This window comes from Rhamphochromis sp. 'chilingali', assembly GCF_963969265.1.
Source record: "Rhamphochromis sp. 'chilingali' genome assembly, chromosome: 1".
In the NCBI taxonomy this organism is placed as follows: Eukaryota; Metazoa; Chordata; class Actinopteri; order Cichliformes; family Cichlidae; genus Rhamphochromis; species Rhamphochromis sp. 'chilingali'.
The window spans coordinates 28,769,255-28,796,262 of record NC_137929.1 but is presented as its reverse complement, the minus strand read 5'-3'; the positions used below and the strand labels follow the sequence as shown (position 1 = coordinate 28,796,262).

Sequence of the window (27,008 nt, the reverse complement as noted above, 5' to 3'; positions counted from 1 at the left end):
TGTCAGTCTTTCCTGTCACTCCGCCCTCTCTCTTGTTTGCGCGCCCGCTCACTCATTAACTCACTCTCGCGCACACCGGCTCACACGCCCTGCGCCTTACACACTCTCTCTCTCTCCCTCTTTGGCTCCTCTGCACCGGCAAATGAGTCATGCCATTTGAGGAGCTGAGATTTATTGTGACACACTGCTTTAGTGTGGTTTATTAGTTATGGCAAATGAGAGTGAAAGCCTCCATTGAGAGGTGAAAATGCTCTCACGCCACAGCAAGACCCATAGGCTTTTCAAGTTGAGCCTGAGCCAAGCTCTTGTTTCTAATGGTGGAGCACTCTAACTGCCCATCACATCATATGTATTCACACACACACACACACACACACACACACACACACACACACACACACACACAAAATTACAGACGGGTCCCTGGACATTTATGCAGTGTTTAGACAGCATTCATCATAGCATCCATAACCAGTCTGTTTCCCTTTAGTTTTAATACTCCCCTGGTGCCATCTTTCATGTCATTCATCACCCTCTCATCAGCTAATTAATTACCCCCAATCACCCCCATCACTTGAGTCACGATGAAGGATATTTCAAGTTAAGTGCAGATAATTAATGTACAACAAAGAGGCTGGAATGACCGTGGAATCCTGAGTCAAAAGGCGGGACCTTGTTAGCTTTTACAAGCCCCATTAAGGTAAACAAGCAGTCCGGAATATTTCATCAAAACATGGTGGACTGCTTTAGTCCTCCTAAATTCAACCTCATTCGCTCCTTCCTTAAACAGTCATTCCTGCACTTTTATCTTTTCCCTGCGTCTTGATAGTCGGTACAAGACGGCACAGAGTGTGCTCTGTGATGTCAGGATTTGTACCTACATGGATTTCATTAAGTACACTTTCCAAATAAGATTTTCCCGCCTCTCAGAGCGCAGAAAAATACATGATCATAGCGCCTCGCAACGATCCCCTTACACCCCTTCATCTTTCTCCCTGCCCGCGACCGGGTGGGACAGAAATTGCACACGGTGCACGATCTGTTGTCGCCTTTCATTAAATGGCACAATTTAATTGCGTGTGCTTTCCCTCTCATTGCTGGGATTTAAGGAGAAACATTCAAGAACAATAGGCTTTAGTTTTACCATCAAATTCTTATTTGTGTATCTGGCAAATGAGGACATGAGACGCTAATGAGTTAGCAGGTAGCAAAGTGCCACAGAATGAACCAGTTAAATAGAAAATTTAAGAGAGTCTTTGCATGAAAAGCCAGAAATTAAATACTGAAAAGAATTTAATTTTCCCTATTTTTGTAACTACTGCAATGTTTTGCACATACTATGAAGGTTTGCATCTGGCTATGTGAATAGTCATATAGTAAATATAGTCAGATGATTGAAAACACTCCCTGGGGTTTGGTCCCTGTTGGCCAAGATTGATTTTTTTTTTCTTCAGTGAGATTTTTTGGGATTTTATTTAGCTAATTTAGTGGTTTGTCTCTTTGAGTATTCAACTTGGTAAATAATTAATATGGAAAACCCAAACGCTAAATAGCACAGCATGGTGGTTTTGCTACATTGAGTGAGATATCAGACTTGTACACAGACATAGGGGGAGATTCTCATGACTACGACTCGAGGCAGGCATTGTCTGTCTGTAAAACAAAGCCTTAATCCTCCACCCGTCCAACCTGTATATACTGTAGTCACAGATAATGTTTCTTGATCATTTAATAGCATCTGTTACCCTCACCTGTTTGTTCATTTTGAGGCTGCAAGGTGGTCTTCCTGTGATTGCTTCATTTGAATCCATTGGCTCACCTGTTTTGTCTGTTTTAAAGTGAAAATAATCCCTAACAGGTGTAATCTTTGTGCAAACAGTGTGCAGGGAATGGTAGCTTGTTGGCTCGCAACACATTCCACAATCCTAGCACCCATTCCTAAAGCATAAGATGGTAAAAGTAGCTGCTGTGCAGGGTTGAATTACACATATTCACTGTCTCTGTGGCATACGTGTATATAAAAGAAGCATGTTCTCCACACATGCATGTTAGACACCTAATGGAACCAAGAGATGGGCAGTACTTGTGGTGCATTATAGATTAGATGGTGTGCAAAATCCATGCTGACCCATGCCTGCCACATCAATGTGCTGCTTGTACAGTGTGCTAATGTCAAAATACCACGGATGCTGAGAGATTACAAGTTGGGCGACAGAAAATAAAGCTACGGGAGAGAAAAGAGCTTAGTTGACGATTAACTAAAAGAATGGATGGATTGACTTTTAAAGGCATTTGAACCAGATGAGGTGATAGGACTGAAGTGAAGGGGAGGCTAATACAAGTTACAGGGATTTCTTTTATAGTTCTTCACTGCTTAGTGAGGTTTTTTTTTCTTTTACAAAGCTCAGAGATAATTTTCAAAAAGTAATCCTGGAGCCTACAACTCTAATCCCGCCGATATGATTAGGTTCTCGGCATCTTATGAAATGATCTCGACTCTTTTTTCCCCCGTTTTTTTCTAAGGATCTGAAATTTGGTAATGAAAGTCAAAGGTAAACAGATTAAAGATATTGCAGTTGGGATTGAATGTCACATTTTGATCTCATTTCAAGTCTCTTGTCATACACAATGAAAAGCAAAGAAAAAAAAAGTTGACTTTTATCTTGAAAGTATGCGCCACCGCATTTAACTTCCAGCCAACTTCCATCGGAGCTCAGAGTCAACACTGTGTGAACCAAGAGAGTTTTTATTTACAGCATTTGCACAAAGAGAAGCACTTTGGCTCGCGGTCCTCTCGGCTTGCGGCATTATAGCGGACAGACGCTGAAGCATTACAGGAAAAAGATAAGAGTACTGCAGGTTTATAATGTGAGGGGGGGGGGGGGGGGGGAAGAGTGCTCTGAAAATGCAGCCTTACGCCAAAATAATAATCCATGGCAACACACAGTAAGGCAGTAAATAGTGAAAATAACGAAGGTCCAGGCGACTTTGTAGTAATCAGTAGGCTGTGTAGTGGCTGAAGTGATTCGGGGGGATGGAGACGGAGAGTTACAATAATAGCAAACAAAAAAAAAAGCAAAACCAAACCACGGGAGGGTATTCTTATCTCAGATGACTGCTATCTCATAGAAGACAGCCACTTTTGTTTTGCCGTGGCTCATTGTGCAGTGTCTTTGAAATCCACGAGGGCCTGTTACACAGCATTCATTTTGTCTCATCACTCCCACAAAAGCCTTGACTGACAATATTTGAGATAGTTTGTTTCAGGTACAATGAGAGTAATTATTCAGGCTGCACTGAGAAAACAGAGAGTACCAGCAGAAAGTAAGCAACATTACTGGCAATGACACAATATGGCAACAAATTACTAGTAAGAGCTGCACAAATAATGACACGGGGCTGGGGATTGTTAAAAAAAAGAAAAAAGGAAATGCAGTCAGCACACCGCTGCTGTGGCTTTCTGAACTTTGCGAGGTTATGATAAAGTTAGAGGCTCCAATAAACACAAACGGAGCCTCGTCTTTGGTCAAGGTTGCTTGAGATAACAAGATTAGACCAAAAAGAAAAACGCATGGGTCAAATTATGAGCACAAAACCAACAAAAGCATCCAAGGTGTCTGTGTGTGCCCAGAAAAAACAAGCTGAATTTTCCCTAAAGTATCCATGTGCAGTGGAGCTGGTGCTCATCACCGGAAGAAGCTGTAGTGTGTGCCCTGGGTCAGCCATGCAGAGAAGCACTTTCTTGTTTACTGCCACCCTACTACTGTTCCCAGCTGCCTTTTTTTTTTTAATCCAATAAAGGGCTTCTCAAAAGGCAGATCTATCCATCGAGTCACTGCTCTACATCTGTACAAGATCTGGAAATATTGATTAGGTGATAATTAAATTGTCCACCCCAGCTTGATATGGATTAATAATTGTCCACTAATGCCCTCCTGACATTTTACTGCATTGACTCGATACTGTTTGCAAGGGTGCCGTCGATAATTTTGATGATTAGTATTCCTCGTTTTGTCCCTAATGAGACCAATCAGAGCTGGCTCGACTTTTTGCCTAAGACTCAGAGAGAGGAGTGAAAGCGAGTGAGAAGGGAGGATAGATTTTCTCTTAGGACCCATTACTCAGTGCTTTGGGTCCTTATCACAGATATATCCCCTTGCTTTACAGGAACATTTCTTGTCTTACAAACCCGATTCCTGACAAGTAATCAGCGTATCGCCGGTCTAAATATAAACTGTCATTCTGCGTTGATCCAAATCACGTAAAGAGGACATCTTTGGACAAACAACAGCACCAGTAGGAGTACTATAAATACTGAGATGAGAAGGTGGTATGGGCCGCGTGCCACATCGCTGCTTCGACTTCCTCGCTGCCATCTGTGAGTGTTCCTCCTCTGGCATTCTCACAAAGGCCTTTTGTGAATTTCCCCCCCCCCCTTTGTCCCTGTTTGCTAGGTTTAATTAGGTTATTTACTTGAGCCTCACCTCCCAGTGTTTCATTATAGTGGGCATTGCAGATAGGGCTTCACACAGGGCAGGGGCAGATAAAAACTTAGGACAAAAGATGATAAATGTCGCGAGCGGGGACCGGAATGCAATCTGGCCGCCACGATGCAGAGATGCTCTAATGGCTTCCCAGCAAGGAAGGGGGAAGGCACTGTCGAGATGGCAACGTGATAAATGGCGCTGGGATGGCAGTAAGGACTGTAGGCAAGACAAAGAAAAGAAAAGAGTCATGGAAGTGGCGGGAAAAAAACAAAACAAAGCAAAAAAAACCAAAAACAAAGATGGACCACAAAATGGATCTAATTAATCTGGACTTCGAACCCCCCTCACTGACAAATCCAGTGCAGAGGAAGAAGAGGAAGTGAAATTGTTTTTAGGGATGTGTTCACCCTCCACCTCCAGCCACCAACCCTCCTTCCCTCCTTTTTCCTTTCCATTCCACTTTCCACCCAGGTTGGAAAGGCAAAGGGACGTATGGCTTCTGACAGTGCTGCTGCACCTGTGGAATGATTAATGGCGGCGCACTCGCCTCACATGCTGCAGAGTGAAAATATCCATTCCAAAAACACAAGGAGAACTCTGCTATAAACATAATTCTTCTGCTATTTACCGGTACATTACACAAACGTAGGTTTTAGGCCTCCTTTAAAGGCAAACAACATTCATCGCAGACCTGTTTTTCTTTTTCTTTTTTCTCCTTATAATGCTGCATTTTCTCTACTGTATTAACTTTCCAGATGGTTTCTCACTGGTGAATACACTACATTACATCGGATTCGTTTATTCTTAAAGCCATCTATACTAATGTATGATGATTACTATAAAAATGGATGGGGGGAAAAAAGTGAGCATGAGAGAGGAATGGAAGGAAAAAGCCTCTCATACAGGGATGAATGAGTGGATAAAACTGCATTAGCGCTGATATCTCATTCAATGAAATGCGTGCTGAAGTGATGTCAGTACTTTTTAGATACACAAGTGTTAAGGGAGACTCATTTGAAAGCCACATCCGAGTTTTATTCATATGCAGAAAGCTACGCTAGTCCCGACAATTATGGATGCAGTTTGCGACTTTGACTATTAATTGCAGATACTTTACATCCTTATGAGATCTTACACTTGAATCGTATCCGTGCGATGCGTTGGATAACTCCCATTTCACACCATTGTAAAGGACCCTTGTTTGACGTGACCGACTACCTCCCCATCAGTTCAGTCCTATCTTTGACAAGTCTCACACTTTAAACCTTCAAGTGCACTAGATTTCCTGGAGTATTCACGATGTTCACGCCAAGTCAATTTGTAGGCTTACTATTTATCCTTTAATCAATGTGAGAAGACAAATGAAGTCATTACTTACCGGGGATCATAGTACCTCGTGGCATTTTGTGACAATGCCACCGGCTTTTAACTTTATCTCTCGCTCCTTGGCGGTTTCACTGCTCCACAATAAAATAACTCCAGTCGATACCCACTTGCGCTGTTAGAATGATTCAGATAAGAGTGAAAAACAAATTAATAGCAGATTTGAAACTTGGATAAAACTTTATCCACAATGGAATCTGGCAGAAACAGCCAAAGCACATTTCGATCCTGGTATTCAAACATTATTTATCACATTTGAATATATTTAAAGTTCCAGATATGAACTTTTATGGCAAAAACATCCCAGTGTGGAGGATACAAGTATAACAAATGTCTTTAGTTTGATTCAAGTCAGGCAACACACTTGGCCTGGTCATAGTTTCTACTTTTTTCCCCTCTTTAGAAACTCTCATAATTTTTGGCAGTCTGTTTTGGATCATTATTTTCTGGAATATTCCTTTTCTGCCAGGCTTTGGGAAACTTGAGTCATCTTGTCAAGCATTACCTTGGTGTGTTCACTGGGATTCGTGCTGTTGTCTTTTGGTTTTATCCCCCGACACCTTTTTTTGTACTCATGCAACCTCATTGACAGGGGAGCCTCCAGAAGTTTTGCCTAGGGGGGCCACTATAAATATTAGGGTGACACAACAAAAACAAAATTTCCAGTTTTATTACGCTGCTGTCAAATATAGGTAAAAAGAGAGTAAATTTTAGCGGTGGCCAGTTCCCCCCCTGGCCCCCCCTTGGTTGTGCCCCTGCTCATTGCATCACACTTCCACTGTTGGGATTATGTATTCACTGTGGTAGTCCTGGCTAACGTTCGTGCCAGATACACTGGGCCTCATCTGAGCCGAACAAATTCATGTTGGCATCGTGCGATCAAAGAATGTCCCCACAATATTCATCAGGGCTCTTAGTCTTGCAGTTTTGTGCCAAAGAATAAGTTTTTTTTCAGTTTGTTTGTTTTCTTATGCACAGTCTGAGCTTTCAAAGAAGCCCTGGCTTCATTTGATAACCCTTGTGACGAGTTGGAGGCACTTGCCCATCTGTTTTTCAGAAAAAGATTGTCCAAGTAGGGCACAGTCCATGGCATCATTTTAGGGGCATGGTCTCCTGATTACTGTCTCGGTCCTGTTTGTACTGATTTTAAGGTGGTACCTTTCCATCCTTGCAAAAAGGATGTTTTTTGCTTGAATGTCTGCTGCTATTATACAAATAGACCGAGGGTACAAGGAAGTACTCCAATTGTTAACTTAGAACGGGTGTAAACACTTCAGCTGTATTGTGAAAAATACACAAGTATGCACTTATGTCTGGATGCACAAATAAACGTGGTCTGTACAGTATTTCTGTTCACACACTTATGTACATACACTTAAAGCACACATTAAAAAAAACTCCCACATTTACTCGCCTAGTGGACTAAAGCCCATTACTGCCAGCAAACATTTGCACTTGAGGGTGGCGCCTTTGTGTACTCTCTCACTCTGTCAACTGAAGCTCAGTTTGGCGAAGGGTGAAAAGGACTAAGAAGGGAAGGGTAACCAACTCCATCAGTCCAGAGGCCACATCTCCGGCCCCCAATAGTCTCATGCCCTGCGGAGGCTTCAAATCATCAGCAATCGACTCCAGATTTTTCATATCCCTTCACCGCAGAATATTCCATTAAATCAAAACAAATATGAAAGGCTATAATATAGGCCAACTCAGAAAAAGCTGTTCTTTTATATTGTTTGTCTTCATTCTTTCATTTAAAAAAAGTGATTGGTTGTGTAATTTCATCACTTTGATCGTGTTCATTTTAACTTTAAAGTGATGCAAATATTTCCAAGGTTAAAGCAATTATTTGGGGGGTAATCGCAAAATGCAAGCAGTTCAATGGAAACCTGAGACTAGTTTCAAAGTTTGGACAAAAATAAAAGCAAAACATTATGGAAGCAGAAGTGCGATGTTGCGGCACGTTGCACAGATATGTGTGGCAGCGGGCTTATGATTATGATAAATACAAATACTCTAAAAGCAGAGACTCTAGTAGCGCACAGTCAGTGTAAACAGACACATGGACACACACACATATACTCTTTACACCTCCCCATGAATCATCGTCACATCCACACGCGCACACATCAAGGAAGAGTCTTTCCAAAATGATCTGAAGCACTTAATTTTACTGGATTATTTTAATTACGCCCCCTGAGGGTTGGTGTTTTTTTGCTCCTGGGGTGACATTGCACTGTTTGCTTCCAAGTCAAAAACCCCCATTCGCCAGACTGACCCTGATACCACCCGCCCTCATTTGTTTCCCATCTGTAGCTCTTCAAAGACTTTGCCACACACAGACGCACACACACACACTCATACAAGCTCAACTGTTTTCTTCAGGGGTTCGCAATTAAGAATTCAAAGACTTCATCTTAGATTTACTGCATGCAGTTTAGTTGGCGACATATTAATAATGTGTAGCTGACAGAAACAATCCACTAAGACACAGCTAATGTGTTATCCTGCTATCGGGTATGTTGCTAAGTTAATGTAAGGCAAACTAATTACAAATGATGATTCTTTTGGACAATCCCGTGGCATTTTCATATATACGGATATGAAATGAAATGCAGCAGATCAGATACAAAACTTTGACGTAGTTAGTAACTGATATCTTTATGAAAAATGAGCCGAAATGAGCCAGTTGTACTATAAACCTCACTCAGTAAATTAAGCTATTATAAGATTTTAGACAATTATGGTTTATTACGTGTTTGAATCTAACATTCACAGGTAAAAGCGCAAGATTTCCAAATCTCATTTGAACCCTGAAAGAACTCATTTCCATCGACATAATAATAGTTTCCTTACATTTTCGCCTAAACAAACATCAGTACCAAAAAGCTGGCACTGGTGCGATGGGCCCAAAGTTGGAACAGCTGCTGTTATTGGCCTTTTGTGGTGCTACCAAAAGGAATTCCACAAAATATTTAATTGGCTGGAATTTTATTCTTCCAGTCTTGGAAGAAACATGCAGACTGGTTCTGCACTGAGGTTGAACGGGCTCCGAGCAGTGCTGGCTTCTGTGGCACTGTTCTGTTGGTGAGATCTTCTCATTGGGTCCAAAACTTCTGGACAACCCAAGTCATCTGGCTCTGGTTTATTGGAGGTTTTCTTAAGTTACATAAGCACAAAACACAGCAATGCGTTGAGTTTCCACTCTGTTCACATATGGAAGAAAACATGATATGTCATAATTGACATGTCATTACATTCCTGGTCACTAACAGCTATGCCACTGGTTTCTGACAGATCATACTCACTGCTGGCTTCATAAAGGAAAAGGTGATTTTCATCTCAGTACCCTTCCACTTACTACCATTTTTCTTCCTCTCTTTTATATGCAGTACTATTCCTTCACTGCTGCATAAAATTAGTGGCCTATGAAAGGTCACTTTGGTCCTTGAGTGACTGTTTGTGGTACCTCCCCTTTATATCATTTGTCCCAGTAATAGGATTTTGGTGTGAGGATAGCCATTAATACAGCTGGTTGCAGAGAACAGTACTCAGACGAGCTCATTTTGGATTTTTTTTCTTCTTTTTGTTCTTTTTTTGTGTGTGTGTGTTTTTTTTAAGAATTTGTATTTTATTTTAATGAGAATGTGAAGACTAGCATAATGTGATGGTTGGGTGTACAGAGGATGTGGAGAAACCAGGATAAAAGGTCTGTTTATTTTCCTAAAAAGCTTGCTATTAATATAACCTGGTTTGCTGAACTTAGGAGCATTTGCAGGATAGCTGAGCTGCTGAAAGGAAGCCAGTTGTCATCATGCAGGATTGCTGGAGCATGAGCTAGTTTGCCTGTAAGCGCCTAAGAAAACACAGTGCAGGGAATGTGTCACTTCTTATGGCCCGGCAACTGGCATCCATCGGAAATGGCTTGGCACTGCTTATCCATAAAATTAGAGTCTGTTTAAATATACAATGTCGAATCTGTGGAATTATTTGCTACATAATCCATCTCTGCTCCTACGGAGACAAATATGAGGCAAGCTTTTCTGCTCTGTGGTTGAGGGCAAGACAATTATGTGAAGTTTATGCTTTAAAGAAATAGGGCAGGCCCAAGAATAGTGAAATACTCCCTCGATTAGAGCCGGCTGAACATGGTAGTTATTTGATTTCCTATACACAATACATATATATATATATACATTTCCTATTTCCTATATATTGATTTCCTATACACAATATAGGAAACAATATAAAATACACAATAAACACAAAGGAATTGAATAATATATTAGTATTTGTTTTCTTCCTAATTTCCTAATTTTCATATTTGTCACATGTACATGTTTCAGATCACAAATTTTAATATTAGACAAAATACAAAATGCAGTTTTCTTTTTAGAATGGGGAAAAAAGTCGTCTAATCTATTTGGCCTTATGTGCAAAAACTAATTGCCCCTAAACCTAATAACAGGTCGTGCCACAGTTGGCAGCATGAACTGCAATCAGTCATTTGTAATAAATGGAAATGAGTCTTTCACATTGCTATTAAAGAATTTTGGCCAGTTTTCTTTGTAGAATTGTTGTAATTCAGCCACATTGGAGAGTTTTTGATATATTCGGCCTTTTAAGATCTTGCCAAAGCATCTCAATCAGATTTGAGTCCAGACTGACTAGACCACTCCAAAACCATCATTTTGGGGTTTTTTTTGTGGCCATTCAGATGCGGACATGTGTATTTTGGATCATTGTCCTGCTGCATAACCCAACTGTGCTTGATCTTCAAGGCATGAAATAGTGGTCGGGCGTTCTCTTTCAGGATTTTCTGGCAAAGAGCAGAATTCTTAGTTCTGTCAATTACAGCATGTCTTCCAGGTCCCAAAGCAGCAAAGCAGCCCCTGACCGTCACACTACCACCACCATGTTTGTTGTTTTTATGCTGTGTTAGTTTTATGCCAGATGTAACGGGACACAAACCTTTGAAAAAGCTCAACTTTTGTCTTGTCAATCCACAGAATATTTTTTCCCAAAAGGTCTCGGGGATCATCAAGATGTTCTTTTTGGTCAGCAGTGGTTTTTGTCCTTGGAAATCTCCCATGGAGGCCATTTTTGCCCAGTTTCTTTCTTATGGTTGAATCATAAACTCTGACCATAGTTCTTTAGCTGTTGTTCTGATTTCTTTGTAACTTCCTGGATGATTCGTCGATGTGCTCTTGGAGTAAATTCGGCCACTCCTGGAAAGGTTTCCCTCTGTTCCAAGTTGTGGTGTAGTGGCTGTCACAGTGATTCACTGGAGTCCCGAAGCTGTGGCAATGGCTTTGTAACAGTTTCCTGGCTGATAGATGCCAGTGACTTTGTTTCTCATCTGTTTCTTTAGATCTTTGCATGATGCGTTGCTTTGTGAGGTCTTCTAGCCTTGTTCACTTTACCAGACAGATTTTATTTAAGTGATTTGGCAGGAATCAGGGTGAGGCTAGTGAACTAGAACTCAGATTGGATAGCCTTTTCCCTCAACAAATGAAATCATCGTTTAAAATCTTTTCTTTGTATTATTATTACAATTATTATTATTATTTCTGTATTAGAAGAATCACACACATCATTATATTGACAAGAATCTGACACGGTCAAAGACTGTTTATCTTTTTTTTTTTTTTTTTTTTTTTTTTTTTTTTTTTACATCTTTTCAAGTCTGTGCAGCCTCAGCATGATAACTACTGGCCATTTTGCTGCAGCACTGCCATTTAATGAATCGTTCCATTGCCTAGTGGATAACAGAATGAACGAATGGCTTTCTGTGTTAGTGGCTGCCACTGCCTATCCTATCAGATAATTAACTTTTTGCAAATAGACTGCACTGACTACCAAACAGAGTAAGCCTGCACAATTAGAATTGCTTATCTATGTTCTTTCTTTTCTTTTTTTTTCCCTTCCCCCACCCCCCACCTCCCCTCCCCTCAGACGTTAGAGGGAAAAACAAACAAGACAAACAAATCCAAATTTCATACTTCTTACTCGACTGTTTTCTCCTCAAATGGTCACACACCAATTGGCCCCAGATTTGTGTATCCATGCACAAATGAACAAATAATGAATGAGCAGGGATGAAAATGAAGTCTTATTGAAAGTGAACCCTCTGTATTATTATTATTTTTTATATTTTTTTTCTTTTGCAGTGGCTTTTGACAACCTCAGCCCAGATGTTCAGAATTTCCAACAGGGAAGCTGAGTGTTCCCCCAGCCCCGCCCCCCAACCTCCCACTTCTTCTTCAGCCTTCATATTTATTTATTTTTCTCACAGGCGGACGGTTTCGCACCAACAGTGGTGCAATTCAATATTTATATGTTTCCTTCTGTTTGGTTTCCACCGCAAAGGGAGGTGGGCATTCCTGCGTCTGATTTGCCTCGGCGGTGATCCGGTCCCAGCTTTTAGAGCGTCGGGGGCCGTTTGAACAAAGCCATCTGTTTGAGTGGGCCGTTTTATTAAGTGACAAACTGGATCCCTCTGCCTTGCTAATGTGCCCCTCGGGAGACGGCGGTAGCTTGTTTTCGGGTGCGTGCCTGGTAGAAAGATAAGCACGGGAAGTGAGGGAGAGCGAGAGAGAGAGAGTTTTCCTATGCAAATGTCGGGATACGCCGCAGAAGAGGCGTGCATAACCCATGCGGTTCCGTCTCTCCAGAACTGAGAGGTTTTTACCTTTATGAATCCACGATGATAATTGAACAGGGACCCCTTCGGCTTCCATCTCATCCAAACTTGCCTCTCTTCAATATGTGCTTATTTAATGGACCCCTTCACGATTTTCTGTCGCCCCACGTCAGTCAATTTATTAACATCGTTCGCCCATTTGCAATGCTTCCGCCATCCAACAGGAATGCTCGAATACTCGTGAGAGCATGTGCTTGTGCATGCATGTATATGTGCACGATTTGCGCTTCTGCCCCCCCATCAGAGATTCTGTCAGTGCATCGAATGTGGGACAAGAGCATTAGCCATTCTTTTTGAAGCGGTTGCTGTTGTCTGCGCACAAGTGCCCTTACTCCAGCAGAGTTGTAGCCAGAAGCTCAGACCTTCCATAGGAGCGCCACTGAGCATGAGTAATACACACCGGCCGGGGTTAAGACAGTCCCAACGGAATATGTTTTTTTAAGCAGCCTTAGTCACTGGGTTGAGTATTTGAGTTTGCATGCTATTATGTGTCCTACTGCTTTTATTCTGGCTTTAAAGCCATGTTCAATGCACTGATATACATTTATTTATTCATATCCGCCTCTCTTTAGCTCATGAGCCAGATAAGAGACCGTGACCCTATCAGGAAATGGACCTGCAGCCCTATTACCTATATGCAGTCTCTATATTAATGTGTCATTAGGCTGCATTTTTGTATATTCCATTGGATTAGTTTTACATAATGACTGTTTGAAATTTTGCTTAGAGAGCACATTTAAGCAGTGGGGAGGGGCTGGTGGCGGTGGGGGCAGTGTGGGAGAAGGCTTGCATTATGAACTTCATTATGTGTGACAAGCAGCACAATATTGATGGAAGAGTGGGTCCCCATCATTGCACTGCATTAAAACCTCTGCAGTGAATTAATGTACTATTCCTGATCTAGTAATTAACAATCATTCGGGGGCCATATCCCTTCTCAAGTAATCACTAATTGCAATAAGAATTTCAGATTCCATTTAAGGCAAGATTACCGATGAGCATGCAATGCAAATCAGCCAACAGTTCTAATTAGGCTCCGATTCTTTCTCTCTCGCTCTTTCTGCCGAGATCCTTTGTCAGCGCGTACAATGTGGAGTTTGTTTCCCCCGCATTATAAGAGATACATTTTTTTATCATAACACTGCAGATAGCGAGCTGTGAAGTGGCCAAAGATTAGCATGTGCGGTTTGTCTTGGTTCCTTTTTGGTTTGTGGTTTTTTCCGCGCCCTCCCTTTATGTTGTTTGGCTCTGTTTTTGTGCATCTGCTGTTAAGACATTCTGCTTTGGTTTTTGGCATGAGGTCAGACATCTCTAGACTTTGTGCAGGCAGTTAACTGAACTACAATCACCAATGAGCCCGTCACTGTTTACCTTCCTTTTTTCAACTATTATAACAAAGTTACTGCAGCTGTTTGACTTGCAGAATACTCAAAAGATTATAAGTCATAAGTAAGTCAAACATCTGAGGCATATATATATATATATATATATATATATATATATATATATATATATATATATATATATATATATAAAATATAAATATATACACCACATGTGTCACTTTTACCCTCTCCTGACACCAGCCGCCCCTTCCAGTCTAATTTGTGTTGCTTGCTCGAATTGTGACAATTCATCAATATCACACAGCTGATATGCTGGGGCTTAAAAGATGTCGAATGAGGTTAATGACATCCTTAAATGTTCCTTTCTTCCATGCGTACGACCAAAATGGAGCAGAGTACTTGCAGACTGCCACCCAATGTGTTAGGATTAATTATCGCCCTCCGCAACCCCACCTCACCCTGCAAGTTAAAGATTCAGAGAGGAAATGGCCCCTTTCATGCAAATGAAATTGAATATGTCAGTCAGTATAATTGTGAAAACCAAGCCATCTTGGACCCAATAGAGGTTTCAGCTAAAAGTCGGTTTATTAATGTTCTTCTTTCCTCTCTTTGATTCGTGCTCTTTAATGGCTCGGCAGATCAAACTTAAGTCTACGGCGAATCCTGATAGCTGGGAATGTTTTGGCCATTGTGAACGAAACCCAGACTCGGATGTCTTTGAGAACCAGCATTTCTAAATGCAGTGTTTGACTGTGAGTTAAGCCAATATCAAACAGGCTTGTAATGAATGCACATCTCCAAGATCCTCTGAACCCCACTGGCATGATACAAAAAGAATCGATATCATTAGCCCCGGTCCTCACTTTTACCATCGACTGCTCGGATAGCTCTCCTGTAGCAGGTACTTGAAGCAGAAAACAAAAAAATCAAACCAAACCAACAAAAACCTGAAGATGTGAGCTTATTTATGCAGTGTCAGTTTACCGACAGCGTTTCTTGAAATGTTTCCCCTTCTGTGTCATGTCAGAGTTTGACTTTTAAATGGGTTTTGCAGCTAATAAACACGTTCGCATCATTTATTCATTTGGGTTGGGAGTTATCAAGAAGAGAAGAAATTTCCATTTAGGTCCAACACCTCTTACTTTTTGTTTGAAATCCAAGTTTGAGCAGAAAAGAAAATGGAGCGGCTCTCCCAATCCTTCCATTAGTGCCGGTGTCACTGGCTCTTTGTGCACTGCCCCGGAAATATATCGGAAGATAACATCACACAACAATTATTTGCACTGAAGGTTGCTCCTACATCACCTCTGTGAATGACTGATTCTGGTAACCCGTATTAAGGTCAAACCAATGCAGCGCTTCTGAGGGTCAACAGTTGCGTGGGGTTGAATGGGGCATTTGCCGTAGCCCTGGAGAAAAGAGGAAGGGCGAAATGCAATGCACTGTTGCAACTTGAAAGAATCAAATGAATCCCAGAGTTTCCCTTCGTGCTTTAAATAGGTTTCCAGAAAAGGACTCGTGCAGATCAGCCACCTCTTTTTGTTAGTGCTGCCTAGCACCAATGTAACACCATATTGTTAAACAGCAGGGTGCAGAGTGTCAGCACAGATCAGACCATAACGGTTATATACAGGCTACCAAAAGATACCGGCCACAAGTTTAATTTTTGGCATCTATATGCCGTTTTTGATTCCAGAGTAGGTAATATGTTGTGCCTGCTCAAACGTAACTCCTTGTGGTTATTTATTTATGTTTTTTCTTTATAATCAGCTAAAAAAAAAAACTTGATTGATGGGTTGAAAAAAAAACTTGAAATGTTTTAAGACCTCACCAGTCATAAGGGTAGTGTGCAGTAGCAGGAGCAGTTATGCATTTCATCTTCAGCCCACATTGTTTCAAGGCTTCCAATTTTCATTTCTGTTCACACATTAAAAATATAGATATTTAAAGTCAGGGAATGGTCTGCCCCCTCAGCCCTGTGGACATGGATGTTCTGAAGAACAATCGTGGTTCTCACTCAAACATCAAATTATTAACACAACATTGAACCATGAAAAATGGAGCTGTGGGATGCTTCGTCTTTTCCCGTGGCTATGTATGGGATAGGTTACATAATGACCTCGAGGGAAGGCAGGAACAGGCCCGTGTCACAAGCCTTTCAGCTTGTGACACTTCTCATTTGTTTGCCACTGACAGCTTAGCACTGGATTACCAGGTGCCTAGCCATGGCATTAATTTATGTAGATTGTGGCTACCTCTCAAAGGAGGCGTGCACACGCAGCCGAGGTAAAAGGAGCCTCTTAAATTGTTAGCCTCGCGTTGAAAAGCTAATCTGTGTTAATTAAAAAAAATTTTTTTGGTTTAAATGAACATGATTACAGTTAAAAAGTGACACGTCTCCCCTGCTTTCTGCTGTCGTATGCTTTTATACCGCAACAGAAGTCATTTTCTGACACAGTCGCTGACAAAAAAAAAAAGAAATCGTGCTTCTTTGGTAAGGTTTCTCTGTGGCGTGTGAAATTTGCACACTGTTTGCTCACAGACCGTGCCTCTACTCGCTGCTAAGGTTATAGCCGCGGTATTGTTCGGACAAGAGCCGAGGTTTCAATCAGCCTCTGTCTGCGCGGAGCCGTACGAGGAGCCTACCAAAATGGATGTTTGTCAGCCGCAGATCTAAAATGGGGGTATGATGGCGATATCAGCGGCCATGTCTGTGAAAACACCATTACCTCCATGTCACGCCTCAATCACTCCCCATTGTGCTATGACTAGCCCCCCCGCCCCACCTCCCCTCCTCCCACACACACACACATACACACACATGCAGACACACACACACCTCCAGCGCCGATCTCCCGTACATGTCGTAGAAGTCTATTACAGGCAGCATAGGAAGACGCACCGCAGCCGTAATGGATGGCCTGGGAGCGAAAACAGCCCCAATAGCATATCAATTACCCATCAGCGCCCTCTTGGCTGCATGCCAACGTGCACCACACCCCGGCCAAGTCAATGAGATAAGGCGCAAATGCAGATATAATGGAGCTTTAGGCCAAGTACAAATTACACAGTGTCAACTCTGCTGCCCACCTGTCTGATCTGTCAGCAGGTGAACCAGAGTGCGAGTCTGAGAAACCTGCGCGCATGTGCGTGCGCGTGAGGGGCGATCAGGCGATTTCCCAGACTCGCTGGCCCAGTGGAAGCCCAGCTGCTTGCCCGTTTATCTGTTCACTCTTTTGATTGCCACTCGCATATCTTATGTCACCTCTCCGCGAATCCCGCAGGTTAATTTGTCCCACACTCGCAGCGCCGTCGCCGACACTGCTGCTAGGCATTCAGCCCGTGCACAGGCAGGCACGCGAATAAGCACGGTCGCACGTTCTCGCTCACACACGCTCACTCGGATGAGGTGATTCACATGGTTGGCATTACTGCAGCTGTGTGGCTTCTAATGGCCTTCTGAAGTGATTGATAAAAGGCAAACAGTTGCTCTGCAGGGGGACAGATGGAGCTGCACCTCCCACTGAAGCCGGCACTCTAGCTTCAGAGGAAAACACTGGCGGTGGGGGTCTGACTTAGCACTGACATTATTGCTACTGAAATTATAAGAGCCTTGATCATGATAAAGCTGGAGTCTAAATCAATCAAAATCTCATCAGGGGAAGCCAGGTCCCTTTGATAACCGATCACTTTCATGCTTTTTGATTTTTGTGCGATTGTAAAAGAAACGTCAGCTTGTGAGGCATCCTGGGGTGGGGGGAGGCAAGACAGAACTGAATTGTTGCGAGTGAATATGGATTGAGATTGGCTGTAATGGCTGACAAAGCCTGACTTAGACCGGGGAGCATTTTTCTTGTAATTCTAAAAATGCACTCTGCAGGAATAAGATTGGAACAACCTCATTGTTGTGCAAACCAAAGAAAATACTAGCGTACGGCGCTGCAAAGCCCACATGGGGTTTGAAAAAACGTCCATACCATGACCACAGAAAGCACTCGCCTGCTGCATTTTTTGCATTTTTATCCTCATTTCCTTTACGCTTCACTTGTTGCGTCAAATTAAAGGGCCAATTAAGAGCGAAAAGAACAGCAATCAAAGAATTCCAAAGCTCTTATCAGGTTTATGTCTCATTTGTGTGGGGCACCACTATTATTCAGTGATGTTCTACAGATTAGCAATGTCTGCAACTAAATGGATTTAAAAGGCTCCTTGTTTTCTGAAAACAAGTGGGGAAATGTTATAACATACAGATATTAGCCCTGGTACTAATGCTACTGATCAGAAACACCCAGTCTCAGAGGGATGCTAAAAAACTAGCTCATGTGTTAATCACTTCTAACCTGAACTTGAATACTTACTTAATCTCTGGCTCTCTTCCACGGTGTGTTTTTGTCCTGTCTCCCTCCCCACACCCCCAACTTGTCACAGCATATTGCTGCCCGTCTGCTGGAGGTTTCTTCCTGTTAAAAGGGAGTTTTTCCTTCCCACTGTCGCCAGGTGCTGCTCATAGGGGATCGTTTTCTCTCTGTTATTGTAGGGCCTCTACCTTACAATATAAAGCCCCTTGATACGACTGCTGTTGGGATTTGGTGCTATATCAAATAAAATTGGACTGGATTGAATCAGAGTCTCGTTTCAGTTACCAACTAGTTCCGATTAAATTAACTGCTTCTTCACAAAGTAAAGAATTCAGAAAATAGACTGACTCGTTTGAAAGCTTGTATAGAGAACAACAGAATCACCACAGGAGTAGCTGCATGCATCTAGCTCGCATTTCCTCCCATTTATTTCATGACAGTATCACATAGCGATCACAATAGCACAGTTTACAGGCAGAGAAATAAGAGGTGGTCTTTTTTCTGCCTTGACACAAGTGAAAGTCTTTTATGTCTAAATAACTGGCAATTAAATCCAAATTTCCTCTTGAGAACAAATGAAAAACAACAAGTGGAAAATGGTTTTTATAAGCCTAATTTCTTTCTTTTCTCCCTTCCATCGCAACAAAATCCACCCTAAGTCTCAAGTCAGTCAACCTTCAATGGAGATTTCACAAAATCCTTCCAGGGTCAGGAGAATGTTTTATACATTCTGCTCCCAACACCTCTGTCCTTTTACTCCTGATCTCAGCAGCTGATCTGTTTGCACTTGCACAATAAAGTCTCTATAAGCTCTTGTCTTGACTTCCAAAGTCAATCTTCTTAAAAGCCACATGCCAAAATCCTCGACTTTTATTCCTCTAGCGTGTGTGTGTGTGTGTGTGGCTTGATACAAGATTAATTGCTCATTCTCTGCGATGCTCAGCATGCTCACATTTAAAAACAATCTTTTCTTGTTTCTCTGCTTCTCTTTTCAGCACCACCAAAGTTTTTAAGAACCCCCAATGACCAAACAGGCGTGCAAGGAGGTGTAGCATCCTTCATCTGCCAAGCTACAGGCGATCCACGGCCGAAGATCGTGTGGAACAAGAAGGGGAAGAAAGTCAGCAACCAGAGATTTGAGGTATTAGGTCTATTGTTCTGATGTAAAATGCTCGACAAAAATGGGAATGCTTCAGCACTGCTTTTGGCTCCGCTCGCACATAATCCATTCCGCCAAGCCTCCCTCGCTTGCTTTTGCCCTGACTTGCCACCACGCATTAGCAGGCTCTAATAATCACGCTGGCCAGGCTTTTAAACATGCATGAGGTTTAATGAGCAAGTACACAAAAGATCTGGGGACAAATTTGTAATTGAATAAAAGACAAGGAAAGAGCAATTGGATAGAAGAGAAAAAACACACACGAAAAAACCCAACACAACTTGTGGTGTGACCCAGATACCTCCATTAGCATCGCGCCACATTTGCCAGCTACGTGCAAAGTGAAAGGGGGGGAAGTAGCGCTTTCACTTCGGAAAAATCCTTCTGCTTTGTGGCATCTTTATCTAAATGCATGTCGTGCCCTCCTTATTTTGGCTGAAGCTTTGATTTCTGGTCAGCTTTAATCTGCACTTGGGCTCAATACCCATGAGAAACAACACATCATCGCAGAACACTGATAAGATTTCTATTAATTTCTGTGTCAGTTCTCGGGACTATCATAGTGTCACTTTTTTTTTCCTCCTTCTCTGCCCTAGATGCCATATTTGCTTGCTACTGCACAGCAAGATGGCTTAAGGGAGCTTGGAGACCTCTTCCCACCTCTTCTTTGCATCTCATGTCCGCAGAAATCTAATCTTATCAGAGTTCATCGCGTTTGCATCGCACGTTGCGCTGCATGCTAACACGCTAGTTTTCATTCCTCCACCGCCTCACAGGACTTGCTGGCAGCTGCCATTCTGCACCGATTCAATCATGCACTGCCGCTTCATCTTCTAACAAAAACCCATTTCCCTTTTAGAAGTCTCACAACTTCCTTTTTTAATTTGCTCTTTGGCTTTGACTAAGAAAAGAGGCTGTTTCTGCACATCGCCCGCTTTAGCTTGGCCAATGAAATGTTTAAAATGTATTGTTAACTAACATATGCTCAGATATACTGTGAACTTTAAAAATGTCCGTAGGCCTGTGCGCTTGTGTGTGTGTGCGTGCGTGAGTGAGTGTGTGAGCGTTTGCGTGTGTGCAACAGAGCTCTCGGGCCTATTCTTTTTTTTTTATTGAAATCTACCTCTATGCTTAAAAGAGATTGAGTTATGACACACAGATCTTTCTAAAATCAGTGAGTATACAACGTGTAGCATGCAAAACAAAACAAAAAAAAACAAACCCATAGCTGAATAAGCTACCAAAAAAACCCACACCTGTTTGTCAGCATTTTATGTGTCGTTCGTCCAAAGCAGTCGATCCTGTCTTTTTGTACCACTACCTCACCTCATGGTACAACTGTCCGTAACCGTTTATCAAGCCACCTTTAACTGTCTGTGCTTGTTTCTGTCCCATTGACACGATCCAGTGTGATGCATTTCCTTCAAAGGATTTAAAAGTTAACTTTAAGAGTGGGACACGTTCAGGTTTCAATTCTCTGCCACCTAAAGTCCAGGCAAAAATTTGTCTGACCAAGATAAAAAAAACATAAAAAATAAAATAAAAAAATTCCCCATTCTTAAAGTTAGTCAGCCTCATTGGTTATTTTATAAAGTCTTGCACAGCGCTTAAGTAGATATCCAGCAATTTACAGCTGAACACATAACAAATGGACTCCGTGCCTAACCACAAAGAGTATGCTAGTTTTTGTTTAAATCAAATATAACTAGCACCTACGAATTAGCCACAAGAAAAATTATCCTGCATAAATTCTAAAGATACTCTTTCTATATGTACATAACAACAACGTGCAACATTCATCAGAACATAAATCACTAGGGTTGAGCGTAAGGTAGGCAGCAGCTTTCCTGTCATAGATAGCACATTGTGTCAGTCACCATCAGTGTTGTTAGCTAAATGTCCTCGACAGTGTTGTTTCTGTTTCTTTCTTGTTTTTCTTTTGTTTTGTTGTTTTTTCTCTGTTTTTTCTGCAGAAGGTCCCTCACCCATTGTGAACAAAAAAATCTCCTTTAACATATCCTGTCTCTCGCACCTGCAGGTGATTGAGTTCGACGATGGCTCTGGTTCAGTGCTGAGAATTCAGCCGTTGCGCACGCCCCGAGACGAAGCCATATACGAATGCGTCGCCTCCAACAGTGTTGGAGAGACGAGCGCTACCACCAGACTCACTGTTTTACGTGGTAGGTCCCTCTCAACAGCCCGACAAGCAAAGAAAAAGCCACCACCAACCCTCCCTACTACACACACACACACACACATACACACACTACTAATGCACCCTTTTCTTCCAACTAACCCAGGTAAGCTTGAATTTATCTGTTTGATGTCTTTCCTTCTTTTTTTTAAATTTTCCTTTATTTTCACCGTCACTCTGCACAGTCAAGCCCACTTTCAGACTTCGGTTACACTCACGTTGTGCATTCTAACTTGATAAGATTTAGTCCATTAGCCATTTAGCCAACTAAGTTTCCGTTTCTAAGTGACTTAAGTCATTTGCATATTCTGACACATTCTGACACAATAATTAAGATGCCAGTTAAATTATGCAAATAGCCATCTATTCCTAGCCTGCAGTGGTTTAATGGAAAAGCTCAGCAATAATTTTCAAATCAGTCATTTTTCATCTCCTGCACTCCAGCTTTGATATTCATTTGACCGTGCAGAAAACAAAGCGGCGCGTTCTCACGCGATTAACCGCTGTATATTGTTCCGGGCGGCGTTGCGGCGGCAGGTTGGCTCAAAGTCAGCGCCTTCCAGCGGACCAGTGGCTGTTAACACGCCGCGCACACCCCTCTACACGAACGTGCATAGCAACCCGGGCAGGAAAGGTCAGCCACTTTGTTTACTTTCAGCGAGCGGTGCGGGTAAAAGCCGGATGACAAATATCGAGTTGCGATGACAGTGCCTCTTTTATAAGGAGCAGTGAACAAAATTTTATCTTGATTACACATAACATCCCATTCAGAGGCAAATATGTGGTGGCCCTGAGCTCAAAAGGCTGCGTAATATCTCTCTAAAACATGACTTGTTTGACTGTGAATGGAGAAAATGGCTTTAGAAGGGAAAAAAGAAAAAGCCTTGGGCTGCTTGAATGAGGTGCGCTCCATTATGTGCCACAATTACACAACATGGCAAATGAGTTCCTATTGAGAGGGGTGCTTCCATCCTATAGAAAAAAAGCTGGCACTGCGAGTCTCTGAAGCACCCCCCTACACACACACACACACACACACACACACACACACGCACACACACCCAGCCCTTCCTCCCTCCACTCGCTTCTTATCTCACCAGTGAGCCAACAAAAGGCCCTTTGCACTGTCTCCAGAGGCCGATTGAAAGAGAAAGGCGGCACGTTCAAATGCAGCTTTCTCCTGTTTACTCTGGAGCACAAAGTGAGTGTGTGTGTGTGTGACGCGTGACGCGTGTGCACGTGTGCATGCTCTCACTCACATGCAATATTGTGCATTTCCCCTTCCCTTTCACTCTCGCTCTGCCTCTATCTCTGTATTTTCCCTTCACGCACACACACACACACACACACACACACACACAAATAGATAGCTGAGGGATGGGTAGAAGCTGCTCTTCCCGGCTCCGCGGCCTAGCATTAGCATGTTTATTACCATTTCCATTTTGCTCTTCTGCTCGCTCTCCTTTCCCATCAATGTATTGAAGGTGAGTAGAGGCCTATCACGGCTGAAAAAAAAATAGAAAAATGGTGCCGAGCTTTTTCCACCTCTGCTTTGGTGCAAATATAAAGTTGTGCTCTTTCACGTTGCTTCTTGTAGATACGTGAAATATTGACTCTGTGAGGATTTAGCTGATAATCTGGAATTTAAAAAAATATAAAAAATATGTTGATTTCGCTTCAGTATACGCCCGCTGCTGTGGAATAACAGGAGTTTAATATACAGTGAGTTTGAGGATTGAGCACAGGTCATGAAACTAATAATAAATGAATACATTAATGATAAGTATGAGCAGTAGCACCAGTTGGACACATAACAGTCACAGCTTCATGTACTTGTGATAAATGTAATAAGACATTTTCCTTTATTGGTATTGCAGATTATAAGTACACACAGCGTGCCACGCACACGTGTTCAAGTTGCAAACGCTACTCAAAGACGAGCTGACTTGTGTTCGGTGCAAGGTGGAAATGTGCCGACACGCCGTATTGTAAAAGCGTAGTACTATATGAAGAGCTTGCGAGCGCACAGCGTTACCTCAAGAGTGTGCTATAAATGATTTAGAAGCCCAAAAAGCTTCCTACCTCCAAAAGTGCTCCGTACAGTACGGCACTGCTAGTTTCATTCCACACGACATAAACTTCAGCAGATTTTTTTCGAACGCTCGTCTGTCACCAAGATGAAAAATTTATTTTACTGGAGAAATACCGAAGTTACACACAAGTGTGTGATGCAGGCCTGGAGAGATAAATAAGCAAATAAAGATAAGTGCTACTGCACCAGGCCTAATACATATAAAGCGACTGTTCATGTAGTTCATTTAGGCTCCAATGGTCTGTGGAAACGACTGCAAAGCATCTGTTGTGGGAAGCTCGCCACAGGGGGCGATGCCTAATTCCATGAAGGAAAAGCACATTCTTGTAATTGCCGTGTTATGAGAAGAGGGGACTTGAGGTGACAAATACCAGGGGATATTAGTATTCCAATGGGCCTCCAACTTGATGGGAAGCGCCATTAGTAATGAACTTCCAAGCTTTAGAGAAGCGATTTGCATGAAAGGCGAACTCGGAAACGTAATGATGTTCCAAGTCAAATCCGCCAGGCCCCGGCATGAGGTGCGGCTTTACTTATTGCATTTTCTTTTCCTTTTCTTTTTTTTAGGGGGGGGGGGGGGGTTCTGTGTTTCGATTAACTGTGAGATGACCCGACTCATACTTGATTCATGTCTTTGAATAAGGGTCGTCTCGATTTTCTCCGTAATTGAGAATGACATGAAGAGATTGAAAAATGAAGAAGCAGCACATTTTGGGTGTCATGGCCGGCATACGATTTCAGTAAAAGCGATGTTTAATCTTCTCCATGAGCGTGGACATGCTCACGGCGAGGCGTCTACAACGAGTATACATCCTTAGACGGTTAACTGAAAGTAAACATGAAAAACACCTGAAAATGTAGACAAAACATCGCACGGTGTCTAGACGCTTTGCTAGCAGCACTTCCAGCAGAATGATGTGTACATTTGAGTGCTGCAGTTCATAATTCAGGCGTGATTAAGGATTTATATTTCATCCTCATACTCCCATTATGCTGTCAACAACCATTTCCTGTGCCCCGCACACAAGCAGGCAAACTTATGCAGCTGTGCACAACTTGACAGTGGGAGCGGAAAATGGGAAGCCGCTCTCCTGTGACGGAAAAATAGAATGCATCATTTCCATTTGTATGGAATGGTGCAGGGCTGTGTAGCTGAGACGGATCTTTCCACATGCAATGAAAGCGCCGCTACATGATCAGTGATTATTCATAGACAATGTATACTCCGGGCTCTTTGTCGTTGTTATGGGGGGGAAAGAAACAGTCTCCTCTCTTAATAAAAGACGCCAATACCTGCCTAATTGATATTCCAGGCTTTATACGCCGACATCCACAGCACGTGGGTCGACAGAAACCTGCCTGTGAAGCAAAAATGAGCAAATTTGGAGTCATAATAAGGATTAAAATGTACCTTAACACCTCCGCCTAAATGCCATTTTTCATTTGTATGCTCTTGCACCACTTCTAACAAGTGCAGAGTGCAAGATGAACAAAAACTGGTCTGCATGCTCAAATTGCTCGGGAAGATAAATGCTGTGTCAGCTGTCTCGCCAGAGTAAGCGTAGCAGTCGGTAGAAAGCAAGTGACCATTGTAAAATTACCGTGTTTGTGATCAGTGGCTTGCAAAAAGAAAAAAGAAAAAAACAGGAGAGGAGGGGGAGCAGTAGCAGCTACCATGCAATTCTCTGGTTTACTGGCGGGAGCTCTATAGAAGGCGAGACCTGAGCTACCGCATGGAAACACTCAATTTTGTTAGGAAAGTACACTTTTCCTCCAAGGAAATGGTGCTGGGATGACATGTTGACTCGTTGTAAGAGTTTTTAAGTATGAAACTTATCCGAACACTTTTTCTGTTTTGTGTTTTTTTGCACAGTCAAAGCAGATTCATCCTTAGATTGTTAAACTCCTTATCAGAATCAGAATCAGAATGGGGTTTATTGCCAAATGTTGAGCAGGTTTACAACATTAGGAAATTGCTGCGGTGCTTCAGTGCAAACATAGTGTCATAAATAGCACTTAAATAGACATGGAAAAAAATAAAAGTAGGGATAAGAATTAAAAGTGCTACGTGGAAAGATATGTGCATGAGATATACATGAGATATATACATGAGAATAAGAATTAAGAGTGCTACGTTGAAAGATATATACATTTCTTCGCAGTCTCTGGCTTTTCAGAGGCCACCAACATTTCATGCGGTTGCTAACTAGTCATTATGTCTGCAGCATATTTTTTTTCCTCACAAACAGCTTTTCCTAGCAATGCTGGAAGCGTCACAGAGAGTCTATTATCATCATTAGATGTTTCATAAAATAGCCACATTGCTGGGGATTTGGCCTTGATGCTACTTCTCAATTTCGCTTCATCATACGTCACAAAAATGGAGCACGTAATGACAAGTTATTCGTTATTGTAATTAAAAAGATGGAGTTGACTGTCCTCGACGAAATTGATCTTCACGGGAAAGTAAAAGAGAAGGAGAAGAAGAAAAAAAAGATCATCCCTCAAACCCCTCTGTAACGTACCGCGTGGTTAATCACGAGAGCCGATCATTATCTGTATTGTATGCAGGATGATTTAAAACAAAAAGTGCTGCTTGCAAGATGGATGTTGGGACTTTTGCAGCCACGTAGCATGTGAGAAAACATCTGCTGGTGCCTTAGACGCTGTGTGACTGCACTCAGACCGTGATAGATAACTCTGCACGTGTTTCGGCTTTGTATTTATTTTAATAAAACGAAACTCGGCCACACAGATTAATAATTATTGATTCAGACAAATGAGGAATGCACATTTTGTGTTTGCTTCCTGGCCGTAGATGCCGCTGTCCTCCACAGAGGCCTCGCAGCACCACCGGCCCGTAATAGGGTCACGATTGATTTTACTGTGTGAACAGTTTCCTCATTCAGTATCAGAGTACAGAGTGCACCATTTTTGTGCTGAATTTAATGCTGAGAACGGCCTCTGTGTCACAGCTGAAAACCTAAAAAATGTAAATCAAACTGGAATTTGCAGAAAAAGCTTCATATTGAAGATAAAACCCTGCATAGTCCTATCATCTACTTTTTCTACATTACATAGTCTGTAAATAACTCATTATTATGGCCACTATTATAAATATATATTTTATATGCGCTCCTGTTGTGCTGTTGTCTCCTTTTTAATGATGTAACTCCAGAATTTTATTAAAAGAAATATGTATGAGTGCTTTTTATGACACTTTTTGTGTGTCAGCATTTGTCTGTTATTCAAACTTACATAATTTTTACTCAACATGTGAGGTCAGAAT

At 42.1% G+C, this 27,008-nt stretch overlaps 1 protein-coding gene across 5 annotated transcripts in view; it reads left to right on the top strand.

The window, feature by feature from the left end:
* Positions 1-27,008, top strand: part of LOC308402910 (receptor-type tyrosine-protein phosphatase delta-like) — a 421,888-nt gene that overhangs the window by 326,752 nt on the left and 68,128 nt on the right. For all 5 annotated transcript variants that reach the window (XM_080892054.1, XM_080892053.1, XM_080892056.1 and 2 more), the window contains 2 exons: positions 19,270-19,415; positions 21,472-21,613. In XM_080892054.1, coding sequence (XP_080748180.1) covers positions 19,270-19,415; positions 21,472-21,613 — 288 coding nt within the window. The remainder of the gene's footprint in view (positions 1-19,269; positions 19,416-21,471; positions 21,614-27,008) is intronic.